General features: G+C 39.7%; 5 protein-coding genes, 1 long non-coding RNA gene and 1 pseudogene across 13 annotated transcripts; 3 read left to right on the forward strand and 4 right to left on the reverse strand.

Moving 5' to 3' along the window:
- Positions 1 to 302: 302 nt before the first annotated feature.
- On the forward strand, positions 303 to 5,969 carry LOC116415773 (jouberin-like). 3 transcript variants are annotated; one of them, XM_031920945.2, is made up of 10 exons: positions 303 to 628; positions 931 to 1,843; positions 1,907 to 2,156; positions 2,234 to 2,569; positions 2,635 to 3,202; positions 3,279 to 3,508; positions 3,596 to 3,787; positions 3,857 to 4,012; positions 4,081 to 4,532; positions 4,599 to 5,969. In XM_031920945.2, exons 2-10 carry the CDS (start codon positions 957 to 959, stop codon positions 5,770 to 5,772), a joined length of 4,245 nt encoding a protein of 1,414 aa, XP_031776805.1. In that variant the 5' UTR covers positions 303 to 628; positions 931 to 956; the 3' UTR covers positions 5,773 to 5,969. The 3 variants fall into 3 exon arrangements, with proteins under 3 accessions (XP_031776805.1, XP_031776806.1, XP_031776804.1); XM_031920946.2 differs by having other exon boundaries at positions 3,279 to 3,478; XM_031920944.2 differs by having other exon boundaries at positions 304 to 628; positions 3,279 to 3,787.
- Positions 5,970 to 5,990: 21 nt separating this feature from the next.
- On the reverse strand, positions 5,991 to 7,368 carry LOC100121808 (alcohol dehydrogenase 1). Its single transcript, XM_032602145.1, has 6 exons — positions 7,276 to 7,368; positions 6,874 to 7,006; positions 6,673 to 6,779; positions 6,412 to 6,585; positions 6,188 to 6,342; positions 5,991 to 6,129 (listed from the first exon to the last, which is right to left on the reverse strand). Exons 1-6 carry the CDS (start codon positions 7,366 to 7,368, stop codon positions 5,991 to 5,993), a joined length of 801 nt encoding a protein of 266 aa, XP_032458036.1.
- A 789-nt stretch (positions 7,369 to 8,157) lies between these two features.
- LOC116415775 lies at positions 8,158 to 10,626 on the reverse strand (annotated as a pseudogene).
- A 518-nt stretch (positions 10,627 to 11,144) lies between these two features.
- Positions 11,145 to 12,929, forward strand: LOC103317795 (putative ankyrin repeat protein RF_0381). Its single transcript, XM_008217050.2, has one exon. It carries the CDS (start codon positions 11,145 to 11,147, stop codon positions 12,927 to 12,929), a length of 1,785 nt encoding a protein of 594 aa, XP_008215272.1.
- Positions 12,930 to 12,939: 10 nt separating this feature from the next.
- On the reverse strand, positions 12,940 to 21,606 carry LOC100113909 (alcohol dehydrogenase-like). 5 transcript variants are annotated; one of them, XM_008216794.4, is made up of 7 exons: positions 21,545 to 21,606; positions 14,136 to 14,252; positions 13,921 to 14,044; positions 13,741 to 13,847; positions 13,478 to 13,648; positions 13,244 to 13,392; positions 12,940 to 13,177 (listed from the first exon to the last, which is right to left on the reverse strand). In XM_008216794.4, exons 2-7 carry the CDS (start codon positions 14,250 to 14,252, stop codon positions 13,045 to 13,047), a joined length of 801 nt encoding a protein of 266 aa, XP_008215016.2. In that variant the 5' UTR covers positions 21,545 to 21,606; the 3' UTR covers positions 12,940 to 13,044. The 5 variants fall into 5 exon arrangements, with proteins under 5 accessions (XP_008215016.2, XP_031789329.1, XP_008215019.1 ...); XM_031933469.2 differs by lacking the exon at positions 21,545 to 21,606 and adding an exon at positions 17,699 to 17,911; XM_008216797.3 differs by lacking the exon at positions 21,545 to 21,606 and adding an exon at positions 14,324 to 15,032.
- LOC116415776 lies at positions 14,921 to 18,555 on the forward strand. Of its 2 annotated transcripts, none has more exons than XR_004226351.2 (4): positions 14,921 to 14,999; positions 15,453 to 15,680; positions 15,933 to 18,093; positions 18,170 to 18,555. It is a non-coding gene; the product is annotated as an uncharacterized LOC116415776 (long non-coding RNA). The 2 variants fall into 2 exon arrangements; XR_004226350.2 differs by lacking the exon at positions 14,921 to 14,999 and adding an exon at positions 15,287 to 15,373.
- On the reverse strand, positions 20,039 to 21,967 carry LOC100121889 (15-hydroxyprostaglandin dehydrogenase [NAD(+)]). The gene is made up of 7 exons (XM_016986023.3): positions 21,545 to 21,967; positions 21,353 to 21,469; positions 21,138 to 21,261; positions 20,956 to 21,062; positions 20,687 to 20,857; positions 20,460 to 20,602; positions 20,039 to 20,342 (listed from the first exon to the last, which is right to left on the reverse strand). The coding sequence occupies exons 1-7, from the start codon at positions 21,617 to 21,619 to the stop codon at positions 20,210 to 20,212; spliced, it is 870 nt and encodes a 289-aa protein (XP_016841512.1). The 5' UTR covers positions 21,620 to 21,967; the 3' UTR covers positions 20,039 to 20,209.
- Positions 21,968 to 22,932: the final 965 nt, after the last annotated feature.

Here is a 22,932-nt window from a genome sequence, read left to right on the forward strand (position 1 = left end):
AAACGACCTCTTAAAAATTCACTTCCACGCCTCTTCGCTTTCGCTATGCAAAAACGCTGAAACTGTTGTAAATCCCATATCTCGTATCTCATAAGTGTGTGTGTGTGCAACTGGCGAAAAAAAAAAGCGCTGCACATATGCATAGGCCAACAGCCCCATCTATTTCAAGCCCGTATACGGAGAGAGTAACATCCGCGAGTGTATATAGCCGGTTGTAATAAAGCAACTCGCCGTACGGGGGTAAGTGTATGCGTCGATCGATATTCCTCGCTCTCTCTCTCTCTCTCTCTCTTCACGTCGCCGTGCAGGTAAGCTATAGTAGCGCGGCTACCTGCGCCAGGCGAACACCTGTCACGCAGTTAGTTGTTGGCAACGCGATGAAAAGAGCCGGCCTTTCTCGCTCGTTCTTGTAATGCTTTGAAGAGATTATTGTTGTTTTCTCTTCTTATTTTTCGTCGATTGATCCGCTGGTTTAATTGTGTGCGAGAACAACATGTGCGATTCACTGGAGTCGAGGAGGGTGGACGTGGTTCGCGATGGTTATGCCGGTGATAAGGAAGATCGAGCGTTGTTTTGGTAAACAAGCGAATATGGAAAGATGCGTGCGTCTGGAGAATAAGTTTAGTAGGTAAGTGCGGTGACTCCGTCCAGTATTTATGTCAAGTCGATAGCGTAATTTTTAACTGTCGCTTGGTATGATATTTGTTGAATCGATACGATCTTCATGAATTATGCACACAGTCGCGGCTGGATATAATATAAAAGTCCAAGATGTATAGAATAAACGTGCAAAGATGGTGTACATACTTTTAAAATTCGAAGGAAAATTATTTTATTGCTATTGATTTTTTTTTTTTTTTTTCAACACACGCGAACTCTCCCGCTGTTGTTAACAAAGATTGCTGCAATTTACGGAATTATTCATTGCAGTCGAAATAATAAGCTTCCGAAGAAAAATGGATCCGCAAAAATCATCGAAGCAGAAATCCCAAAGACGCGGCCGACTGACAAAGTCTCGCGCAGTCGAGAGTTCCAACGAGTCCTCCTCGGACGAGAAATCCGAGGACGAGTCTCGCAACCTTGGCTCCAGACTGAAGCTACTACGGGACAAACGTCGAAGCGCAAAGTCTCGAAAATCTCGTTCCGAGAGGCATAGCGTTACCTCCGACGTGGAGGACACTATCGTCCAGATTGAGTCGTCTACCGAACCGGCGAAACCGGTACCGAAGGAATCGGGTATCGCTCAGTCGATAAAGAGGAAGTTCGGTTTCTTCAGACGATCGGAGAACGTCAAGTCGACGGAGGACATCGAGGCGGCGGTTCTCGAGAGTGTTGACACACCTGAAGCTGACAATCGGCAAACCCTCGACGTTGTGGTGGACGTGCACTGCGAGAACGAGATTCAAAAGTCTAAAGTGATAAAGAAGAGCGTGTCGTCGAAGGAGGAGTCGAGTCCGGAGGAGAAATCGTTGGATTTAATCGAGGAGTTTCACGAGGAGAACGACAGGAACAAGACGTCGAGGACCAGTGGTTTCTTCGAAGGCGATTCGGAGGTCGAGAGCGAGATCGAAGTGTACTCGCCGATCGACCGGGAGAACGACGAGTTGACGAGCGAGATTCTGCCAACTTCCGGGGGTGAATCGTCGAGGAGGAGAAAGCGATGGGAGAAGGATGCGATATCCGCGGACGATTTGGTGGAAGATTTGAAGAAGCCGAAAAGGAAGCAGTGGGCGAAGGGAACGACCAGCGCGAAGATACGAGAAGCTAGTGGAAAGAGGATCGTTGTGCCTCGGAGATTGGCTACTGCTGAACCTGGGAAATCGACTAGGCCTAAATCTTCCAAGTGAGTTTAAATTTTTTTTTTTTCAATGATTGGAATTTTACACATGTTTACGATCATTTTTAGACCTACAAAACCGGTGGCTGCATCTAGATCGAAAAGCATTCAAAAGGAAGAGATCATACGGGGATTCGATAACGACGGCTTTTCGTCCGATCACGATGAGGTCCTGCGAATAGAAACCGTTAACGATCAGAGTCCAAAAATCAAGATCGGTAGTGCCAGTACGGAATTGATCGAAGACGGCGCTTCAACTCTGAGCGAAGAGGAGGAAAGACGCATCGATGAAAGGAAAGCAAGTATCGAATCGGTAAAGGTAAGATGATCGGTATCCCCACAATATCCGTCAAATAATAACTCCGTTTGTCAAAATAATTATTTTCTATGTTATAGGACTACATGCTGAAGTCTCTGGAGACGACCGAAAACTCGGATAGCAGAGACCTTTCACCCAGTGAAACCTTCGAATCGCCAGATTTCGAAAAGAGAAAACCGGTAACCAGAAGACGATCCAGCACCAAACGAAAAGGGTCAGTCGACAGAAGATCCCTCGACGACGAGGACGACGAGGAAGAAGACGAGGAGGAGCAGGAAACAGTGTTGAACGTCATGGACAAGAGGTCGAGACGGTCATCAGGCTCGAGCAGAATCGAAATTATTCCCTTGAACATCTTCGAAAAGGAATCGAGCGACGAAACAACGATATCGACGAACGAAGAGATGCACACTGTAAGCATATTCTTGCTACTATAAGCCGTCATCAGAAAATAGTATTTCATATTTTAACATTTTAGTCCCGCAAGGATTCGCACCGATCCAGGTCCAAATCTAAATCGACTCGCCGCGAGAAAAGCGACGACGCGAGCGAGCGAAGCTCCAGAACGAAGCGCAAGACTACGAGCTCGTCCACTCGAAATTCCGCTGAAGAGTATTCCAGCAGCAGAAAACGTACGAAATCGAAAACGAAGAAGAGGCACAAAAAACGGGAAAAGAAGCAGCAGCTGGACGACGTCGAAGAGGAAACGAAGTACATATCCGTGAAAATCCATAGGTCCGACATGCTCGAAGCGGACTACATCACGAGACATCCTATGGTCAAGGTTCACATCGTCAACGCCATTACTGGAGAGTACCTGAAGACGAGTGACAAAGATGGTGAATCCAATGTTCTGTCGCCGGTTGTAACAGGGAAGTTCGATTTCAAGGAGAAAAAGTCGATGGTACCTGTCTGGGAGGAAGAGCTGATCTTCGAACACGACTTCAAGAACCTGTTGGCCGAAGGCAAAGGGGCTGTGGTCGTGCTGTTCGAGATCGTCGATCTTCTGACCTTCACTGAAGCCAGCGTGTGCTACGATCAGTTTGGTAAGTTGAATCTTTTATAAAAAATATTCACATCCAAGCATAAATATCTTACATATGAAGGTCATTGCTTTTGCAGGCAAGGACGCATGCTGGTACAAGATAGCCTGGGCCTTCCTACGACCGGTCGGTCTCAGCGGAGTTCAGCATACCGATAAGAGGGTACGTCTGCAGCTCTACCGGCCAAAAAGATCCTTCAGAAGAGCCAAGAAGAGCAAGTGCGAGGTGTACAAGTGGTGGAAGTCGAACAGTCGAGACAAGTACCCCAGCAGTCTGTACGTGAGCATCAGCGCAGTGGAACCACCGAAAGTCGAGCCTGTTTTCTACGATCAATTGCTGCAGCTCAACGACCCGTCCGAAGTTCGCAGCGATTCACAGAACGTTTTGTCATCGAAGGTCGAAGAGGAAAAGACGGATCGGCCAAAGTGGACTCGGTTAGCTGCACAGTCGTGTCAGATACCGAACGAGAGTTATCTGGAGGCTGAAGCCAGCGAGAACGGATGCTTTTACGTAACTTTCAGTCATGATGGAAAGTATCTGGCTTGTGCTCTTTCCGAGGAGTACGATTACCCGATTCTGGTTTACAAGGTATGGATTTTTATCGAATGGCGTTGAGCATTCTCTAAAGCTTTTGATGATTACATGTGAAAATTGTAGATCGACGAGGGAAAGATACACGTTCGATTCTCCGGTCACAAGAATTTCGTATACCACTTGAGTTGGTCCCAAGACGATCGTTACCTCTTATCAGTGTCTTCCGATCAAACTGCGCGATTCTGGGACGTCGGAGAGAAAATCATCGAGCCCGTCCAGGTAACGTAACAAAATAATCATATAATAATTTTCAAAGACTTCCAAAAACTTAGCAATTCTCATCGCAGTCACTGCCACATCCGTCCTACGTCTACTGCGGCAGATTCTCTCACGACACCTCGAACCACGTCATAACCGGTTGCTACGACCACGTCGCTCGAGTTTGGGCCCGACTGCGCTCGAACCACAAGTACGAACTCGTCCAGGAACTCGAAGCCCACGAGAGTTTCATCACCACCGTCTGTTTCCAACCGAAGGATGACACTTGCCTGACAGGTGACGGTCTCGGTGTGATCGTCGTCTGGACGACTAAGAAGAGCCGCAAGTCACCGATTAGAAGAGAGTGGCAGATCGCCAGGAAAATTAAGATTCGAGATATCGAGGGGGTACCGATCAACACCATAGTGATGCATCCCCTGGGCTCGAGGTTGCTGGTGCACTCTAGAAACGATGGGCTCAGACTGATAGACATGATCAGCGGAGTCGTCGTGAGGAAGTTCGAAGGACTGAAGAATCAGAGGTTTGTTTCGTTGAATTTTGTAAAACCTACGATATGTTATGTTTTTATAGCCGCGTTTATTTTCAGGATACAGATAACGGCCTGCATCTCACCCTGCGGTAGTCTGCTCTTCTGCGGTGGAGAAGATTCAACGTTGAACGTCTGGAGCGTCGAGAACGGCAAGCTTCTGGCAACTTACGAGGTCGAGAGCCACGAGAAGGCCGTGACATGTGTGGACTATCATCCCTACGACCACGTTTTCGCCTTTTCAACCTACGGTGCACCCGTTCCCGTCAAGATCTTGAAGTACGACCGGGAAGCCGATGGCAGTAGAGTCGGACTGAAACTTTTGGCCATGACCACTAGCATGATGTCCGTCAGTTCGAGCATAAGGTTGAAGGATCAGCAACCGCCGATCGCGAGAAACGGCGGAAGAAATCCGGAGAAGTTGTCAGCCAGGAGTCTCAATTCCTCCGCGAACGTCAGTCAAATCGGTTCGGTAGCCCACCTCCTCACAGAGTACAAGGACAACGACGACGTTCGAGGTCAACTCAGGGGAAAGCTACAGAAGTTCATGGAGTCCGGACCGAACCTCAAGGCCAAGAGCATGAACAGACTGAACGGTATCATAGAGAAGATCGACAAGATTCTCATGTACGCGACGAACCAAAAGTCGCCAGCGATGGACTTGGAATCCGCGAGGAATTCCTCGGTCTTCATGGTCGAGGAGAGGCACTCTCGGGAGGTCTTCGAGTTGCAAGAGTTACCGGTTGTGGAACACGACAGCAAGCGGGATAAAAAATCGAGAAAACACCGACCGAGATCGAAAAGCGCCCGAAACGCCTGTTCACCAACGCCGAAGGAAATCGAAGCCTCCAAAGCGTTATCCGACAGCGCAGCTTTCAATCGCAAAGTTTCCAGGTTCAGCGACGACTCGTCGAATTCGAACCGATCGGTCGTTTACGGTAAATTCATGGTCGAGCGATTGGAACTGGAGAAGATCGAGTACGTGGACACCGAGTCGGGATTCAAAGATTCGCTGGACACCATAATCGACGGAAAGGAGGACTTTCCCAGCGAAGAAGTCCTCGACGTCCAGTCGCTAAAAAGCGACGACACCTACGTCGTCGACAAGGAGAAGTCGGCCGATAACAGCGAGGGCAACGACAGTTCCGAGAGAAGCAACGCGACTTTTATAATCGAGAGCGAAGTTCCGATACCGAAGCCTCGCAAGAGAATCGGTAGGATTGAGGTCATGTAAATATATCGCATCGAGACGAAGAGGCAGTATTAGAGTTGTTTTTATAACGAACTATATCTCTCTTTTGCGGAGAATTTGTAAAATACAATGTAACGTTTATATAATGTATAAATGTGAACGTACTTATTGGATTTACGTCTATAACTATAACAATTTTTTTTTGAATTTAATAAATATCAAAAGTTTGTATATATAAACGACGTTTATACTCTTTCGATCTATACTGGAACTCCTCTGTCCTTGTAAAATTCCGGATCTTGGACGGCGTACGGAGGCTCGTTGTCCTCGGACACCCAGATGGCTCCTGCTTCTGCCTTCTCGATCATCTTCACGATGGCTGCGCCTACGTTCGCGGGACTGGACGAACATTCGGATAAATTATAATCATATTCTATGCAGTTTCTTTTATACACACCTTTGAATATATTTGGAGCACTGGAAAGCTTGGTTCAAATACTTTTCCGGGATGAAGTTGAGGGTTTCCTCTTTCAAGTTTTGGTGCAGTAAGCTGGTCTCCGTGAGACCCGGACAAACTGCCATCACTCTGACTCCGAGATGCTCGTAGTGATCCTATAAAAAAAAGTTTAGTTACATTTAGAAACGAACGAGTATTTTTTTCAAGCTATAGTTTCAACTTACCTTCAGCGATTTGGTAAAACCGTAGACGCCGTATTTCGTAGCGGTGTAAATCGGAAACGCCGGGGAAGTTGTCAGACCGAATACCGAGCAGACGTTAACTATCGCTCCGCCTCTGCCGTTGTGATGCCTTCCCATCCGATCGATTCCTATCAACGTGCAAGTGACCACAGCCGTCTATAAACAAACAAATACACACGATCACACAGAGCTGTCAACAGAACTATTTTCGCGATTTCACCGCGTCTGATTTATATTGCTCACCAAGTTGATGTCGATCATGTGATGGGCTCTGGGCTCGCTGGCGATGCTCGCGTAGTTGACGAGTATGTCAACCGTTCTCTGCATTCCGACGATTTCGTCGTAACGAGCTGCGTATATAATAATAATAAATCAGTCGCGTTTAACGATCCACTTGCGTCTACGTTAAGTTCTCTCGAGACGCGAGTATAAATCAAAATATACCTGCGAATTCGCTCTGTATCGTCACGTCGCAGGTGTAAAAGTCGGCTTTGTCTTTCCCGAATTCCTCCTCCACTTTGTGTATGCACGAGGCTGCTCGGGTGTGCATCGAGTCCAGGTCGAAGATCGCAACGTACTGTGCAAACATTTTTTTGAATTTGTTTATACATTTTGGAGACTTTTTTCGTAGAGCGATCATGCACAATTCACATGGGCGCTTTACTGATAAGGACAACTCTTTTCATCGAGAGATGCCTACATTTGAATGGAATGGCTTGTACGCACAGGCTCAATGTCAATGGCAATGTCACTAATCGCTCGTAAATGTATATAGACGACGCCGTAAATCACATTAATCGCGAATAATTCACTTACACAAAAAAAATAAATAAATTTTCGAAATACCTTAGCCCCATGTCGGAGAAGAGCCTGGACAGTAGCGAATCCGATTCCTCCGGTACCACCGGTAACGATGGCCACTTTATCCTTCACGTTCATGATCGTTTTTCTTTCGGAAAATTTCTAATGAAACTCTGTAAATCGAAGGCACACACACACACGAGTCGTCTCTACGCGATGTTGACTCCGAAAAGCTGCTCCGTTCGTCGCAACGTTTACTATCGGACTATGTGTGCCTCAAGGATGGCAGAAGAGAGATGCCTATTCAGAACTATATTATCTGAGTAAAAATCTTTAATGCTAGAGGTTACACTGATTGCCCGAGAAAGAGAGAGAGAGAGAGAGAGGGAGAGCAGTGGCTAATAAAGATTCTGACGACGCGTTTCATAAAGGAACTTTTTTGTAGCAACGCATTATTTTCGCATTACTGACGTATACCCGACACTTGTGAATTAGATATCTATTCTTGTATAATAATATTTTTGTAAACCGGTTATACAATACACTGTGAGATAAATTGATGTTGTGTTTTTCAAAGAGGTTTAAGTGACAGTTTTGAAAATTATTGTCGACGCGTGCGTTATTATGCAGAAAAGTGAGTTTCGAGGGAGAGAGAGAGAGAGAGAGAGAGAGAGAGAGAGAGAGAGAGAGAGAGAGAGAGAGAGAAATGTATACTGCGTTCCGACAGTGTATAGTTTTCAGATTTGTGTATACTGTACACATGAAGGTTCAGTGTAGGAATTTTTAGATTCCTTAATTAGCATAAGATAACGAAGCCGGAATAAATTCTAAACCGATTATACCTCGATTCTCTGATAATAGGCTTGTTATTCCTCGAACAAAGTTTACAGTGCATGAATAATATATTATAAAAACATTTTAACTTACTCTACTGGGTACACCAAAATTTGAAAGAAAAACTGAAAGAGAGCAGTGCGCCTATAATGAATCGATTTATCTGCAGCAGATCCCCTCTCTCTCTCTCTCTCTCTCTCTCTAAAACGGAATGCGAGTCTTTTCGATGCTTTCCATATCCCCGACGGCGAAGTCCGGCTCGTCGTTCTGGGCTATACCGAAACTGCAGCGTTCTCTCCTCTCCGAACACGATTTCCACGATATAGCCGCGGCGACGTTATCCGGCCTGTCACACAGACACGAGAGTGAGAGAGAGAGAGAGAGAGAGAAATTAATGCGCTGTATTGTGGCTATAAACTATACTCGCGCGGTACAGATAACTACACTCGCGGCACTTTGTGTCGAAATACATCTAGCGCATTTATGAAAATCGACGAGCGAGCGCGAGCTTGTGTATACGTAATATACAACGCGCATGAGTGTGTGCGTGTGTATACTAAGTTCTGTGTGTAAAAGGCCAAAAGTTCGTCGATGACTTCTTGGCCGATAAAGTCGAAGAGACTAGCCCACATGAGAGTGTCCGCTTGGAGCATGTTTGTTTTTGGCATGCTTACCTGACGGTCGCAGACTATTCGAACTTTGGATTTTTTGTTGTGCTCCTGTGAGTGGCATATAGTATAGAATATTCTAGATTTAGGAATTGAACTTTTGTTTTTTTTTGACGTGCGATGGATAGGGTTGAGGAAGTTAGCATCGGTTATGGGAACGGTTAAAAAACAAGTTTTGGGTTTTTTTTTCAATTAATTAGATGAAAAATGAAAATATTTATTATTTTGACTTTATAAATTATTCTACTCATTTGACAAATGTAACGCGAGAATGAAATGAAAATAAAAGGGTCCATATTCGAAATTGATCACAGAGTTCTGTAAGTTATTACCTTTATAGATCTAACAAAAAATACGCCACTTTTACCACCTTAGCTCGTTCTCGTGTATCTTAATGCCACCATTGTGCACTTGATAACGGCTCTGTGTAATTATTATTATTTTACTGCAGTACGTTATCATGGGTTTATAAGAAGGATTTACAACATGATTTTACAATATATAGGTATGCTATAGCTGCATCGTTGAATTTATGGAAAAATCTTCGCTCCTCCATCAACATTTATTATTTCTTACTTATCTTTCAGAAAAACTGTACGTATCGAAAAGTATAAATTACTTTTCACTACTTTAAAATCATGAACAATACATCTGATCGGCGTCATCAAATGTGGCCGGTAACAACATCTAATTTGATAACGAATTTACACGTAATCGTTATAATCTTCTTTTTATTTGACTGGAAAAGCTGGTTCGTCTCTTTTCACTACCCAGACCGATTCATCGCCGTCCTCCGTTTTGATAACATCAATAACTGCTTTAGCTACACTGTCCGGTCTAAGTTTAAAGAAATCACATATTAATAATATTTATACGTATACAAGAGTGAAACTAACGACCCCGTGTTTTGTAGCACTGTAAACGGGTCCCCTTTCGCTAACAAGGCCCAAGATTGATGCAACGTTTACAATTACACCACCGTTTCCACCTTGTGTTTCCCTATGCGATCAATCAGCATGTAACTTGCCATAACAACAGCTTTCTAAAAATTATAACTAAATAAGTACGTGAATGTTAATAGAGGTGAATGAATTATAAAAATAAAAATTGCTCTATCTTCACCAGATTAATGTCGATTATAAGTTCAGGCTTATTTTCTCCTGCGATTCCAGCATTATTTATCAAAATGTCGATCGTTTTGTGCGATTCCATAACCTTATCGAAATTATCTGAAGAATAAGGAGTTTAATAGTTATATCACCGCGATTTTTGCATTATTCGTATATGGGTCGCTATAATACTCGTACTGGAAATCATGTCCATGTTGGTGACATAGCAAGTGTAAAATCCTATTCTATCGTGATACTGCTTGTGCAATTCATCGAAAACAATTCTCGAATTTTCATTTTCCAATTCGAATACAGCAACGTACCGAAATGACCTAAAAAATTCGCCAAGATATTCTCAAATAATCGAATTTACATAATTTGATTTTTTTAGGAAATTGAAACAATACCTTGGCCTCGTTCTTCAACATATACTTAACGGTGCTCAGACCTATTCCACTTGTGCCACCAGTGATGACAACAACTTTGTCTTTCACGTCTCTAATTTTACGTGGAATTTCAGTCATCTGAAAAAATCAAAGTATTCATTGTGTTTAAGTTCGTATAATTTAAATTAACTTTAATCTGTTCAGTATGTTAATGGTACCTTCTCAATTAACTTTGTTATCTCGAAAATGAAGTAAAACTACAGCTTTAAACTGTTATACTTTAGCTCACTGTCCACTGACTGATCATAAAGTAGACTTTTAAAAGAGAGATATATATAAGCACGAAAAAATTTATCATTTTCAAAAGTTGTGGCAAACAAACTGATACGGCACTCTCATCTCATTAAGCGTGATAAGCGTGATTAACAGCATAATCAAGTTTAAGAATATAACGCTTGTAAAAATAAAAATATTAAATTATAGATATTGAGAAAAATGTCATATAATTAAATAATATTTTCACCGAAATGAATTTCAATAAAAAAATAATTTAAAGGATTTTTTTTTGGAATGCCCGATAATGTATTTACAACAATAATGCTAACAGAACTGCGTGTTTCGTTAGTATTTTGAAAGCTCTTTCCGAGTCAACATTGACTTCAGCTTAATAATATAATTCCACGCTTTTACAAAGCTCTATGCATCCATACACTTCCACAAGCATGAGCTTTTCCGGCGTCGCTCCCGAGTTAAAATTAGAAAATTGAAATGGTGGGGAAGCTACATTCGGTGTCGGTCCACATACAGCTTTTTCGGAGCTTTCAGCAAACAGTCATCGCAGGCGCAGCATCAGTGGTCGTTCCCCAATCGAACCTGTCAGATGTGCTTCAACTGTGTGTTTATGTGTGTGTGTGAAGATGACCAACCGGGATACTCGGCTACATTCCGCGGTGAGAAGCTACAACAGTGATCTAGGCCCCATAAAATCGTTACTGGAACAGGATGTCAGCGATATCGACGTCGCCAACTCGGAAGGCCAAACACCTCTTCACCTGGTCCTGGTTACCTTCAATGAACTGGTCAAGAGTAGTCGCTTTCCACTTGGCTATATGGCCTACCGTTGGAGTCTCTACGATAAGATGGATCTGATCGAATTGCTTCTAGATTACGGAGCCGATGTCAACGCCGTCGACGCCAATGGCGATACTATCCTTCACCTATTAGTCGTCCAACGGGACGGTTTCGTCTGCAAGAAGATAGCCGAGCTGCTTCTGAAATACGGAGCCGACGTTAACGTCGCCAACGTTAACGGCGATACTCCCCTTCACACATTGATCGGCGAAAACGGTCGTTTGGATACCTCTTGTAATCTCGAGCTAGTCGTGTACCTTCTGGAACACGGGGCGGACGTCAACGCTGTCAACGCCAAGGGCGAAACCCCCCTACACTTGGCTGTTCGAAACGAAAGCTTCTCCACTGAAAAACTGATCGAGTATCTCCTGGAACGCGGAGCCAAAGACGAGGTCGTCGACGTCAACGGCGATACCCCCTTGCATGTATTGTACCAGCAAGACAAATTGTGCACTTGCAACCATCTGAGGGTATTCCTGAGAAAATGTCGAAACATCAACTCAACCAACTCCAAGGGCGAAACTCCTCTGCATCTGACTGTCCGGAATAAGAAGTACTGTCAGCTCCCGCTGATAAAATTGTTAGTGGATCGCGGAGCCGACGTCGGTAGAGAAGACGCGCTGGGTGAGAACGTCTACCAGGCGTATTGCAAGGCCGTGAGCGAAGATGAGAATCGCAGAAGGGAGCCCATGCTGGAGGTACTGCTTCGGTCCGACGAACGGCGGTACATGAACTCGTCGCTGCACGTGGCCAGTCTATTTCACAACGTCGACTCGGTTCACAGGTTGTTGAGAAGAGGGGCCGACGTCAACGCCACAGCTGATTTCGGCTTCTCACCTCTGTTCTACGCCCTCATCGAGCACGAGTACAGAAGGGACAAGATCGTCGAAATGCGCTCGGTCGTGAAGCTGTTGCTCGATTACGGCGCTGATGTCGACCATCAATTCGCCCATTCTGATTTACTGTTAGATACGGGGATGGAAAGGTATGGTCATCAATACGCGCATGAAGTGTGCTCCCTCATGGAATTAGCAGAGTATGGAACTAACGGAATGTGTCACGAAGACTACAAGGCTGTTCGCTACCATTTCTTCAAGCACGTGGTCAAGCTCTTGGCGCTAGTCGAAATGGGCTGCAACGAGCAATACGATCATCTATTAGTTTCGAGGAAACCCCGGGAGATATGTCTTCGTTTACTTGGCGAGGAAGAATTCAACGTCTGGCGCTCTCGCTGCTCCGAGGAGCTGAATGCAATGAGCGAGATCGGGATCGGCAAGAGCAAGTTGACCTTTCTGGAATTGCTGCTCGCGAGCACGAGAGAGACGGCGATTTTCGCGAAAAACAAGCTGTCGGTCGAGGCTTTTCACGCTGAAAAGGGCTTGTTTCCAATGTACCACGCTATGCTGGACGCGAAGCTTGCGAAGGCACTCGAGCGCCGAAAGCTTGTCGAAAGCGCGGCTACTGTATTGAGCGATGCTCTGAAATTTGCCGATCCGAGCGACGAGTTCTTCTCGAGGACGCTGGCTTATTGCAGCAATCAAGCTTTGATAAACATAATTAATCGAGGTTAAAAGCAGAAGATAGTTGAATAAAAATCATATTTCAAAACAGAATGTTGCTTTTTTTCAAATGACAATATCGTTTGTTATGATCAGCCGGGAAAAGCGGCCAATAGTGATAACAAATTTACCACAAACTTTTTAAATCTACTTTTTCTGCAAATGGAAAAGCTGGCTCGTCTCTTGTTACTACCCAGACCGACGCATCGCCGTCTTCCGTTTTGATAGCATCGATAATAGCTTTAGCTACACTGTCCGGTCTAAGATCAAAGGTAATTATTGAATTATTCGAAATATTTTTTGTTCACATTTTGAAAATCACTTACGACTGCAAGTAAACATCTGCTGGCACAGTATCGATACCTTCTTGTTTCAAATATTCTAGATCGTTAACGACACCCATTTTTATAATAGGAGTATTCGTAAAGCTTGGACAGATAGCCAAAACTCGTACCCCCGTAACACCATACGATAACTGCATACATATGTATTTTATTTATTTCCGTACGCGAAGAAAACAAATTTAAATTGTGAGGTTTTGATTGTCTAATATGAATTACCTGCAAAGTACGAGTAAAACCGACAACCCCGTGTTTCGTAGCGCAGTAAACGGGTGAGATTCCGCTGGCTATGCCCGCGATTGATGCCATATTTACGATTACACCACCTTTTCCACCATTTTGCTTTCCTATACGATCTATGATCTTGTAGCTTGCCACAACAAGAGCTTTCTGAAAATAATGAGTAAAATTCGGGCAGGAATAGAGTATATATAATGTAACATGAATTAATTGTGAAAATAAAAATGGCTCAGCGTTTTTACCAGATTAACGTCAACTAAGAGTTCAGGCTCATTTTCTCCTGCGATTCCGGCATTGTTTATCAAAATGTCTATCGTTTTGTGCGATTCCATAACCTTATCGAAGTTATCTGAAGAATAAAAAATTTCATATTCATTACGACAATTTTTGGGCTATTCGCATAGATCACACAATATACCTACCGGAAATTAAGTCAGTTTTCGTGACATCGCAAGGATAAAATCCGATTCTATCGTGATACTGCTTGTGCAATTCGTCGAAAACAATTCTGGAATTTTTATGATCCAATTCGAACAAAGCTACGTACTAAAACGATAGGAAAAAATACTTAAAGATATTCTCTAATCATCAAATCTAATATGGTTAATTTGATTTTTTGATAAATTTTAATAAATACCTTGGCTCCATTTTTCAACATAAGCTTTGCGATGCTCAAACCTATTCCACTCGTACCTCCAGTGATGACAACAACTTTGTCTTTCACTTCTCTGATTTCACGTGGGATTTTAGTCATCTGAAATAAAATTCAAATATATTTATTATATTCAGGTACGTATGATCTTTATAAGTAATATATACTTATACCGGCCTTCTCAACTTTGTTCTCGGAAAAAAAATCGAACTGACAATACTCTTTACTCGTTGTGCAATGGCAAACTAACATTTATAAGCTACTGTCGCCTACTTGACGGTAATAAGGCACGATACCGATGTAAATTGCGAACAATTTAAATTAATTACTGTTATACCTTTGACAATTTGTCAGAGCATAATTAAGTTCACCAAAGAAACTCATGAAAAACTGTAAGGTCAAAATAATGATACTTATATCATTTATATATTTTCATTTTCAGCATTATTAATCGTTTATCGAGTTAACAATAGTTTTTATACATATAACGAATTTCTTGATTTATTTTTATTATTCGATAATTATTTTATCATGCAGTGGGGTACTTTTCTGGTTTTGCTAGAAAAAAATTACTTTGAGGTAAACTTTTCAAGGAAATATATTTTAAATTGGAAGCAATTCGTATTTATGGTATCGTCCGCATATAAAAATAATAGACGAGGCTGCATGTAATAGTATGTTCAATTAAAAAATTTATCAAAATTCCTATATTGCGTTATTATTATAAAATTATCATAGCCTCTATTGTTTATCTGAAAATCGGGCTATGTGTCGTATTTTGTTCTCGTATAACTACAACAATTAGTTATGTGGCGTGCCGATTGCCTTGGAATAACTTAGACTACCGCAGTAAGTACTATTAATGTAGCTGATAAGTCTACTGACACTGCATCGTCATACTTTTGATGTTGGTCGCATTGCGCCCTCTGGATATGTGTATTGTATGTACAATACCTATACATAAATTTCAATACTTTCAATTACACGCGTTTACTCCTATTGTACATACAAATATTATTCTCGACAACGCGAATGGTGGACTTATGACTCGTTTTGCCCGGAGTCGCAGAAATGATTGAATTACACGATGAAATATCTTCGCGAAGAACCTGCTTAATTTAAATTTGACAAACGTAGGTAGTTCAAAGAAATAACGGCTGACGCGCATCAAAAGCGCCATCTTCAACTTGTTTCGGCGCGTGCTGCCCGCATAACCCCATCGAGTATATTTATGCATATACTTTTAATATGATCGCACGCAATGTATATGTGCGGCTAACTGTCAAGTTTGTATTTTTTCAGATCTAAACGATAAAGAATTTCCAGCTAAACCCACTGGAACTTGGAGACTTCAGGAAAGCGACTGACAGAATTCACAAATGTCCTTTCAAATAGAGGTGATGTTGTTCATGCTTCGCAAAATCATGCTGAATGGGCTTACCATATGCATAATTAATCAGAGTATTAACCCTGGTAGAAAATTAACGGTTCGAATTTGCTAAGACCTTTAGACTTAGCTAACTGTTTAAGGTGGGATTCTGGTGTTTTTCGACCAAAAAATCGAAAAAATTTTTATTTCTTTAAAGTGTTCTAAAGAATGCGTAGAATCTAGTATCAAGTTCCTTTTATGGGGATAAATTTTATATACATGAAAAGCAAGCTATAGAAGTTTAGAAAAAATAATACGTTTTTCGACTTTTTAATAAAATTATAAATGTGTGCATTCTAGTGCATAAATTGCTACATATTTAATTTTAATATTGATTTTTAAACGACGAATAGGTAGTTTGAATGCAAAACGAAAACGTAAGTATCATTTTATCCAATCGGCCCAGTCTGTGAACCCTGCGATAGATGGCGGCACACTCGTTTATACGGTGCACATTTTTCTGCTTTGCGAGTCTATGTTTGTTACATACTTATATACCATACATGTAAACAAAATATATGTATATGCTAAAGTTGTAGTTGCATAATTTATAATTTATTAATTTATAAATTACAACAATGGATGCTATACATTCCAAGTGGCGTAAACCGTAGCCAAAAAAAAATCGTAAAAGTGCTACGAGTGCAGCTAAGCTAATAAAAGCTCGAGCAAATGTAAACAAGACTGATCAAAATAAAAATGCAACAACAACTAGTGTTCCAAATCGTAATTCTCTCAGTGAAAAACCTTGCACTAGAAGTGTTTCTAACAATACAGTAAATGATATGCAAGCTAAACTGCAAGAGTCAGCAACAACAAGAAAATTGGCGTTTACTGATATGTTAAAAAGTTCAAATGATGTTGTTGATGAGGAAGAAAACATGTTTATTAACATAAATGTTTTTAAAGTTATAGCTGACAAGATGACATGTGAATTTTGTAAAACAAATTCAGTGAATTTTGAATTAGGACAACGAAATGGTTTTGCTGTGAATTTATTATTTATTTGCAAAGTTTGTGGTGAAGTAATCCTAATAAGAACAACTCTTCTTTCGTGATCAATGAGATCGTAGTGCAGTCTTTTACAAAAGTAGGATTAGGAATAGCTGCTCTTCAGAATGTTTGTGCTTCTGTAATATTAGAAGTTCTTTCAAAGAGCAGAAAAATTGTGCATCAAGTTCATAAAAGTTTGAATCCAGATTTATTATTTGAAAAAGTGATTGACATTCTTTCTTCGTACGATGGATCTTGGAATATGCGTGGGTTCACCTCTCTTTATGGATTTGGTTGCATTATTGATGCGATGACCGGTCTTGATGTCGACTATGAAGTGCTTAGTAAATATTGCCACATGTGCATGATTACTGAAAATGATTTAGGATCTGACTCTCCAGAGTTTGATATTTGGTACAAATCCCACAAAACTTCAGGCAATTGTAATAAAAATTATGATGGCTCTTCCGGCTCCATGGAGTTAGCCATAGCTGAAATTCTATGGCGAAGATCTGTGAGTGATTGTGAAATGAGATATATGACAATGCTATCTGATGGTGACGCTAAGACATTCAATCATTTATCCTCACTTAATATTTATTCGGATCCATTAGGGAAAGAAGAGTGCATCAATCATGTGGCTAAACGCTTGTTTACAGCTTTAAGAGAAATAGTAAAAAGTGCTATATATGAAAGATTATCAAATGAAGAATTATTAGCTCGGTGCAGCCAAGGACTTACTCAAAATGCCAACGAGGCTATACATTCAGTGCCGTGGAGAAAGTGCTCCAAAAGTAATTCTTATTTAATACAAAGTCTAAAATGATTTCTTTTTTTAGAAAGCACAAATATCCCTATATCGAAGAAAATACAGAAAAGAGTAGTCGTAATTAGGTTCTTACCAAATTAGATCGCATATACATAACCTTGAAACAATTTAATAATATTAATTAATCACTGATCGGGGTTTCAACCCACGTCAGGAACTCACGGCCGAGGATATGTGGAATCCTGTCTTTGTTTACGATAGAAATTGTTTAGTTAAAGAACTTGTGAAGTTCTGTTGTTTGACTTAACGAATCGAATATGTGAATCTAAAATACCACCGCGAATGTCTACGACGTACCTTTAGATACAAATGAGTTCGTGCGTAATGAATGTCTTGTCGCCTCGGACCCGTACTCGTGCTTGGAATGAGTCGATTTAGGAGCTGGCTACGTATTTCGTCGCGTGCCGGGAACCAACTAACTCGCGCGCGTTCGCTCCTCAAAATAAAGCTGAGCACGCCCGCTTCTTCTCCCCTCTCTTAACTGTATACAGTTCGGAGAACTTCGCCTGCGAACTGGAGCTCTGTATAAAGTGGCGCCATCTTAACCCTACTCTCTTACTTATCCATTCTACAACAAGAAACATGAACCAGAGTCTAAAGCTGCAAGAATTTCAAAAAAATATAGCAGTAAACGACAAGAGTCATTAAAAGTACAATCAGAAGGTGTTACATATGGTGTCGGATGTTTCTAAGTGAGTTCTAAAATTTTATATAAATTTTATGATAAGAGTATAAATATTAATCAAGACAATTAATAATTTTATATAGTTTTACAGGATTACAGGATTTGAGATTATTATTATCTGATGACTGAGATCAGACTGATGCTTAGTGAGGTTATGTAAATATAAAATAAGAAGATATTAATGTTAACATTAAAAACCAAAGTACGGATGATTATGAAATCATTTGTAAAGATTTATGTACAGTCAAATAGATTATTTATAAAATATTATGAATAACAGTACTTTTTTACAAAAACCTCATTTTCTCAGCTTTAAGTTTTGAAATATACAAAATGCATCCTGCGCAATGCATTTCCATTTCATGATTCCAGCAAACTACGGTGAATTCTTTGTTATTTTAACTGTAAATCATAGTGATTACATTTTTATTATAGCCCATATGATATTAATGGCAAATCCAGGTACAACAAAATTTATTGTAATTTAACTCACTTTATTATTAATTTTATGCATTCAAATGACATATTTACTTATAAAAATAAAAAAATTTAATCACTATAATTCTTTCACATCGGCTTAAAGATTACACTCAAATTTTCTGGAATCATGAGATGCAAATGGATTGCGTAGGATACCTTAGCAATATAGCTAAATTATGATAAAAAATTCTGCTTCATCAGCATTATCCAACTAAATATTACATAAATTGGGCTGAAAATTTACATAAAATCATATTTTTTTATATACATAATGAGGTCAAAATCTTAGGTGACTAGATCTAAAGGGGGGGAAAAAGTGAAAACGCCAGAACCCCGCCTTAACGATTGCCAAGCTAAAATTTAACAAAAAATGTGGCTTAGAAACCGCTAAGTTTCCAAGATGTCTGCCGGAGGCTAATTTGAGGTTACGAGGTTAGGATAATCACCAGATAAATGAATCAATTTAATTTTATTAATATTTCAATTTTTTACACATAATATAGTCCTATTCTACTATCTGAACAAGGTTTGTATGATACGCATGCTCTGCACTTCATTTCACTTGACCGTACCAAGTCAACTGTTATTTCATAATGTCATGCTGTCTGATTCAATAAGATAAATAAAAATTGTTTGTATTAAGCAAACTAAATAGTTCAAAATGCCTTGTTCAACAAGACTAAACTAAAAAAGAAGCCATTCAAACATTCATTGTGGTTGTGAGTACATAAGATAAGAATTTCACATTTTTCTTGGCATCAGTGATTTTTGACCAAAATCTCAAATCAGTCAATTAAAGTAATATTAAAGTGCAGTGCATGCGTATCATACAAAACTTGTTCAGATAGTAGAATAGGACTATATTATATGTAAAAAATTGAAATATTAATAAAATTAAATTGATTCATTTAGCTGGTTATTATGCTGACTTCTTAACCTATCTAGATACAACTGAAATATATTATCTACAAATTGTTACATGTCCTTTGCATTTCCTAACCTTTTTTCATTTATAATCAATCATATAGGTACATTTATATTTATTAATAAAAGTTTTAACCTGACAATTGTATACGTATGGCTAGTAAACTGAATTTAAGCAAATTAACTGCATGGAGCTGTGCATAAGCTTCTATTACAGTAAACGGTTATTTAGCGGTTTTCTAAGCGGTTCATTGGCGTTATTGGTTAAATAAGACATTGCTAAGACATTGAACAGTTGAAATTTCTATCAGCGAAACTAACGGAATGTATCACGAAGGCTACGAGTTTGTTTGCTACCATTTTTTCAAGCACGTTCTAAAGTACCAGGGTATGCTGGACACAAAGCTTGCGGAGGCGCTCAAGCACCGAATGCTCGTGGAAAGAGCGGCTACCGTAATGAGCAATGCTCTGGAGTTTGCCGATCCAAGTGAAGAGTTCTTCACGAGGACTCTGGCTTATTACAGTAATCAAGATTTGATACACATTGATCGAGGTTGAAGCTTCTTTAACTTTTATAATCATATTCATAAGTATTTGTTACAATTTTTCGTATCGACAAGAGACAGTTAAATGAAAATCATACTACAAAACAGTATATAATATTACTTTTTCTCTCGAATAAAATCTCTGATGGATTCCGACCAAAACTAATCACAAATTCAAATGTAATCATGGTAATCTTCTTTTTCTGCGACTGGAAAAGCTGGTTCGTCTCTTTTTACTGCCCAGACCGATGCATCGCCGTCGCTCGATTTGATAGCATCGATAACTGCTTTAGCTACACTGTCAGGTCTAAGATCAAAAGTAATTATTGAATTATTGAAAATAATATTAAAAATATAAAAATTACATTCAAAATTTTATACGATATGGTGGATGAATATTTATTTTTCTTCAAAAATCACTTACGACTGAAAGTAAACATCTGACATGAATCTGAGAACTGGTTCCAAAAATTTTAGATCGTCATTTAAAGTCAGTTTTACAATAGGAGTATTCGTAAAGCTTGGACAGATAGCCAAAACTCTTACCCCCGTAAGACCATATGACATCTACGTGTATATACATTTTATTAAAGTACGTGAAAAAAAAAGAATTTTTAAATTATGAGATTGTTATAGCTGCGTGAAAATTACCTGCAAAGTACGAGTGAAACCGACAACTCCGTGTTTCGTAGCGCAATAAACGGGCAATACTCCGCTAACTATGCCCGCGGTTGATGCTATATTTACGATTACACCACCTTTTCCACCTTTGTGCTTTCCTATACGAGCTATGAACTTGTAGCTTGCAACAACAAGAGCTTTCTAAAAATAATAAGTAAAATTCGGGTAGGAATAGAATACTATATAATAGTGTGACATTTAAATGAATTACAAAAATATAAATTGCTCTCCGTTTTTACCAGATTTATGTCAACTGAGAGTTCAGGCTTATTATCATCTGCGATTCCAGCATTGTTTATCAGAATGTCTATCGTTTTGTGCGATTCCATAACCTTATCGAAGTTATCTGAAAAATAAAAAGTATAATACTTATAACGACGCGATTTTTGGGTTATTCGCATAGATCACACAATATACCTACTGTAAATTAAGTCAGTTTTCGTGACATCGCAAGGATAAAATCCGATTCTATCGTGATACTGCTTGTGCAATTCGTCGAAAACAATTCTGGAATTTTCATGATCCAATTCGAACAAAGCTACGTACTAAAACGATAGGAAAAAATACTTAAACATATTCTCCAATCATCAAACCGAATATGTTTAATTTGCTTTTTTGATAAACTTTAATAAATACCTTGGCTCCATTCTTCAACATATGCTTTGCAATGCTCAGTCCTATTCCACTCGTACCACCAGTGATGACAACAACTTTGTCTTTCACTTCTCTGATTTCACGTGAGATTTCAGTCATCTGAAATAAAATTTGGATATATTTATTATATTCAGGTATGTATGACCTTTATAAGTAATATATACTTATACCGACCTTCTCAACTTTGTTCTCGGAAAAAAAATCGAACTGACAATACTCTTTACACGTTGTGCAATGGCAAACTAACATTTATAAGCTACTGTCGCCTCCTTGACGATAATAAGGCACGATACCGATGTAAATTGCGAACAATTTAAATTAATTACTGTTATACCTTTGACAATTTGTCAGAGCATAATTAAGTTCACCAAAGAAACTCATGAAAAACTGTAAGGTCAAAATAATGATGCTTATATCATTTATATATTTTCATTTTCAGCATTATTAATCGTTTATCAAGTTAACAATAGTTTTTATACATATAACGAATTTCTTGATTTATTTTTATTATTCGATAATTATTTTATCATGCAGTGGGGTACTTTTCTGGTTTTGCTAGAAAAAAATTACTTTGAGGTAAACTTTTCAAGGAAATATATTTTAAATTGGAAGCAATTCGTATTTATGGTATCGTCCGCATATAAAAATAATAGACGATGCTGCATGTAATAGTATGTTCAATTAAAAAATTTATCAAAATTCCTATATTGCGTTATTATTATAAAATTATCATAGCCTTTATTGTTTATCTGAAAATCGGGCTATGTATCGTATTTTGTTCTCGTATAACTACAACAATTAGTTATGTGACGTGTCAATTGCCTTGGAATAACTTAGACTACTGCAGTAAGTACTATTAATATAGCTGATAAGTTTTGACACTGCATCTTCATACTTTTGATCTTGGTCGCATTGCGCCCTCTGGATATGTGTATTGTATGTACAATACCTATATATAAAATTCAATACTTTCAATTACACGCGTTTACTCCTATTGTACATACAAATATTATTCTCGACAACGCGAATGGTGGACTTATGACTCGTTTTGCCCGGAGTCGCAGAAATGATTGAATTACACGATGAAATATCTTCGCGAAGAACCTGCTTAATTTAAATTTGACAAACGTAGGTAGTTCAAAGAAATATAACGGCTGTCGCGCATCAAAAGCGCCATCTTCAACTTGTTTTGGCGCGTCGCGTGCTGTCCGCATAACCCCATCGAGTATATTTATGCATATACTTTTAATATGATCGCACGCAATGTATATGTGCGGCTAACTGTCAAGTTTGTATTTTTTCAGATCTAAACGATAAAGAATTTCCAACTAAACCCACTGGAACTTGGAGACTTCAGGAAAGCGACTGACAGAATTCACAAATGTCCTTTCAAATAGAGGTGATGTAGTTCATGCTTCGCAAAATCGTGCTGAATGGGCTTACCATATGCATAATTAATCAGAGTATTAAACTAACGGAATGTATCACAAAGACTACGAGTTTGTATGCTACCATTTCTTCAAGCACGTGTTTAAGCTCTTACTTGCAAGCGCGAGAGAGAC

Source organism: Nasonia vitripennis, chromosome 1 (assembly GCF_009193385.2).
Source record: "Nasonia vitripennis strain AsymCx chromosome 1, Nvit_psr_1.1, whole genome shotgun sequence".
NCBI classification, from domain to species: Eukaryota; Metazoa; Arthropoda; class Insecta; order Hymenoptera; family Pteromalidae; genus Nasonia; species Nasonia vitripennis.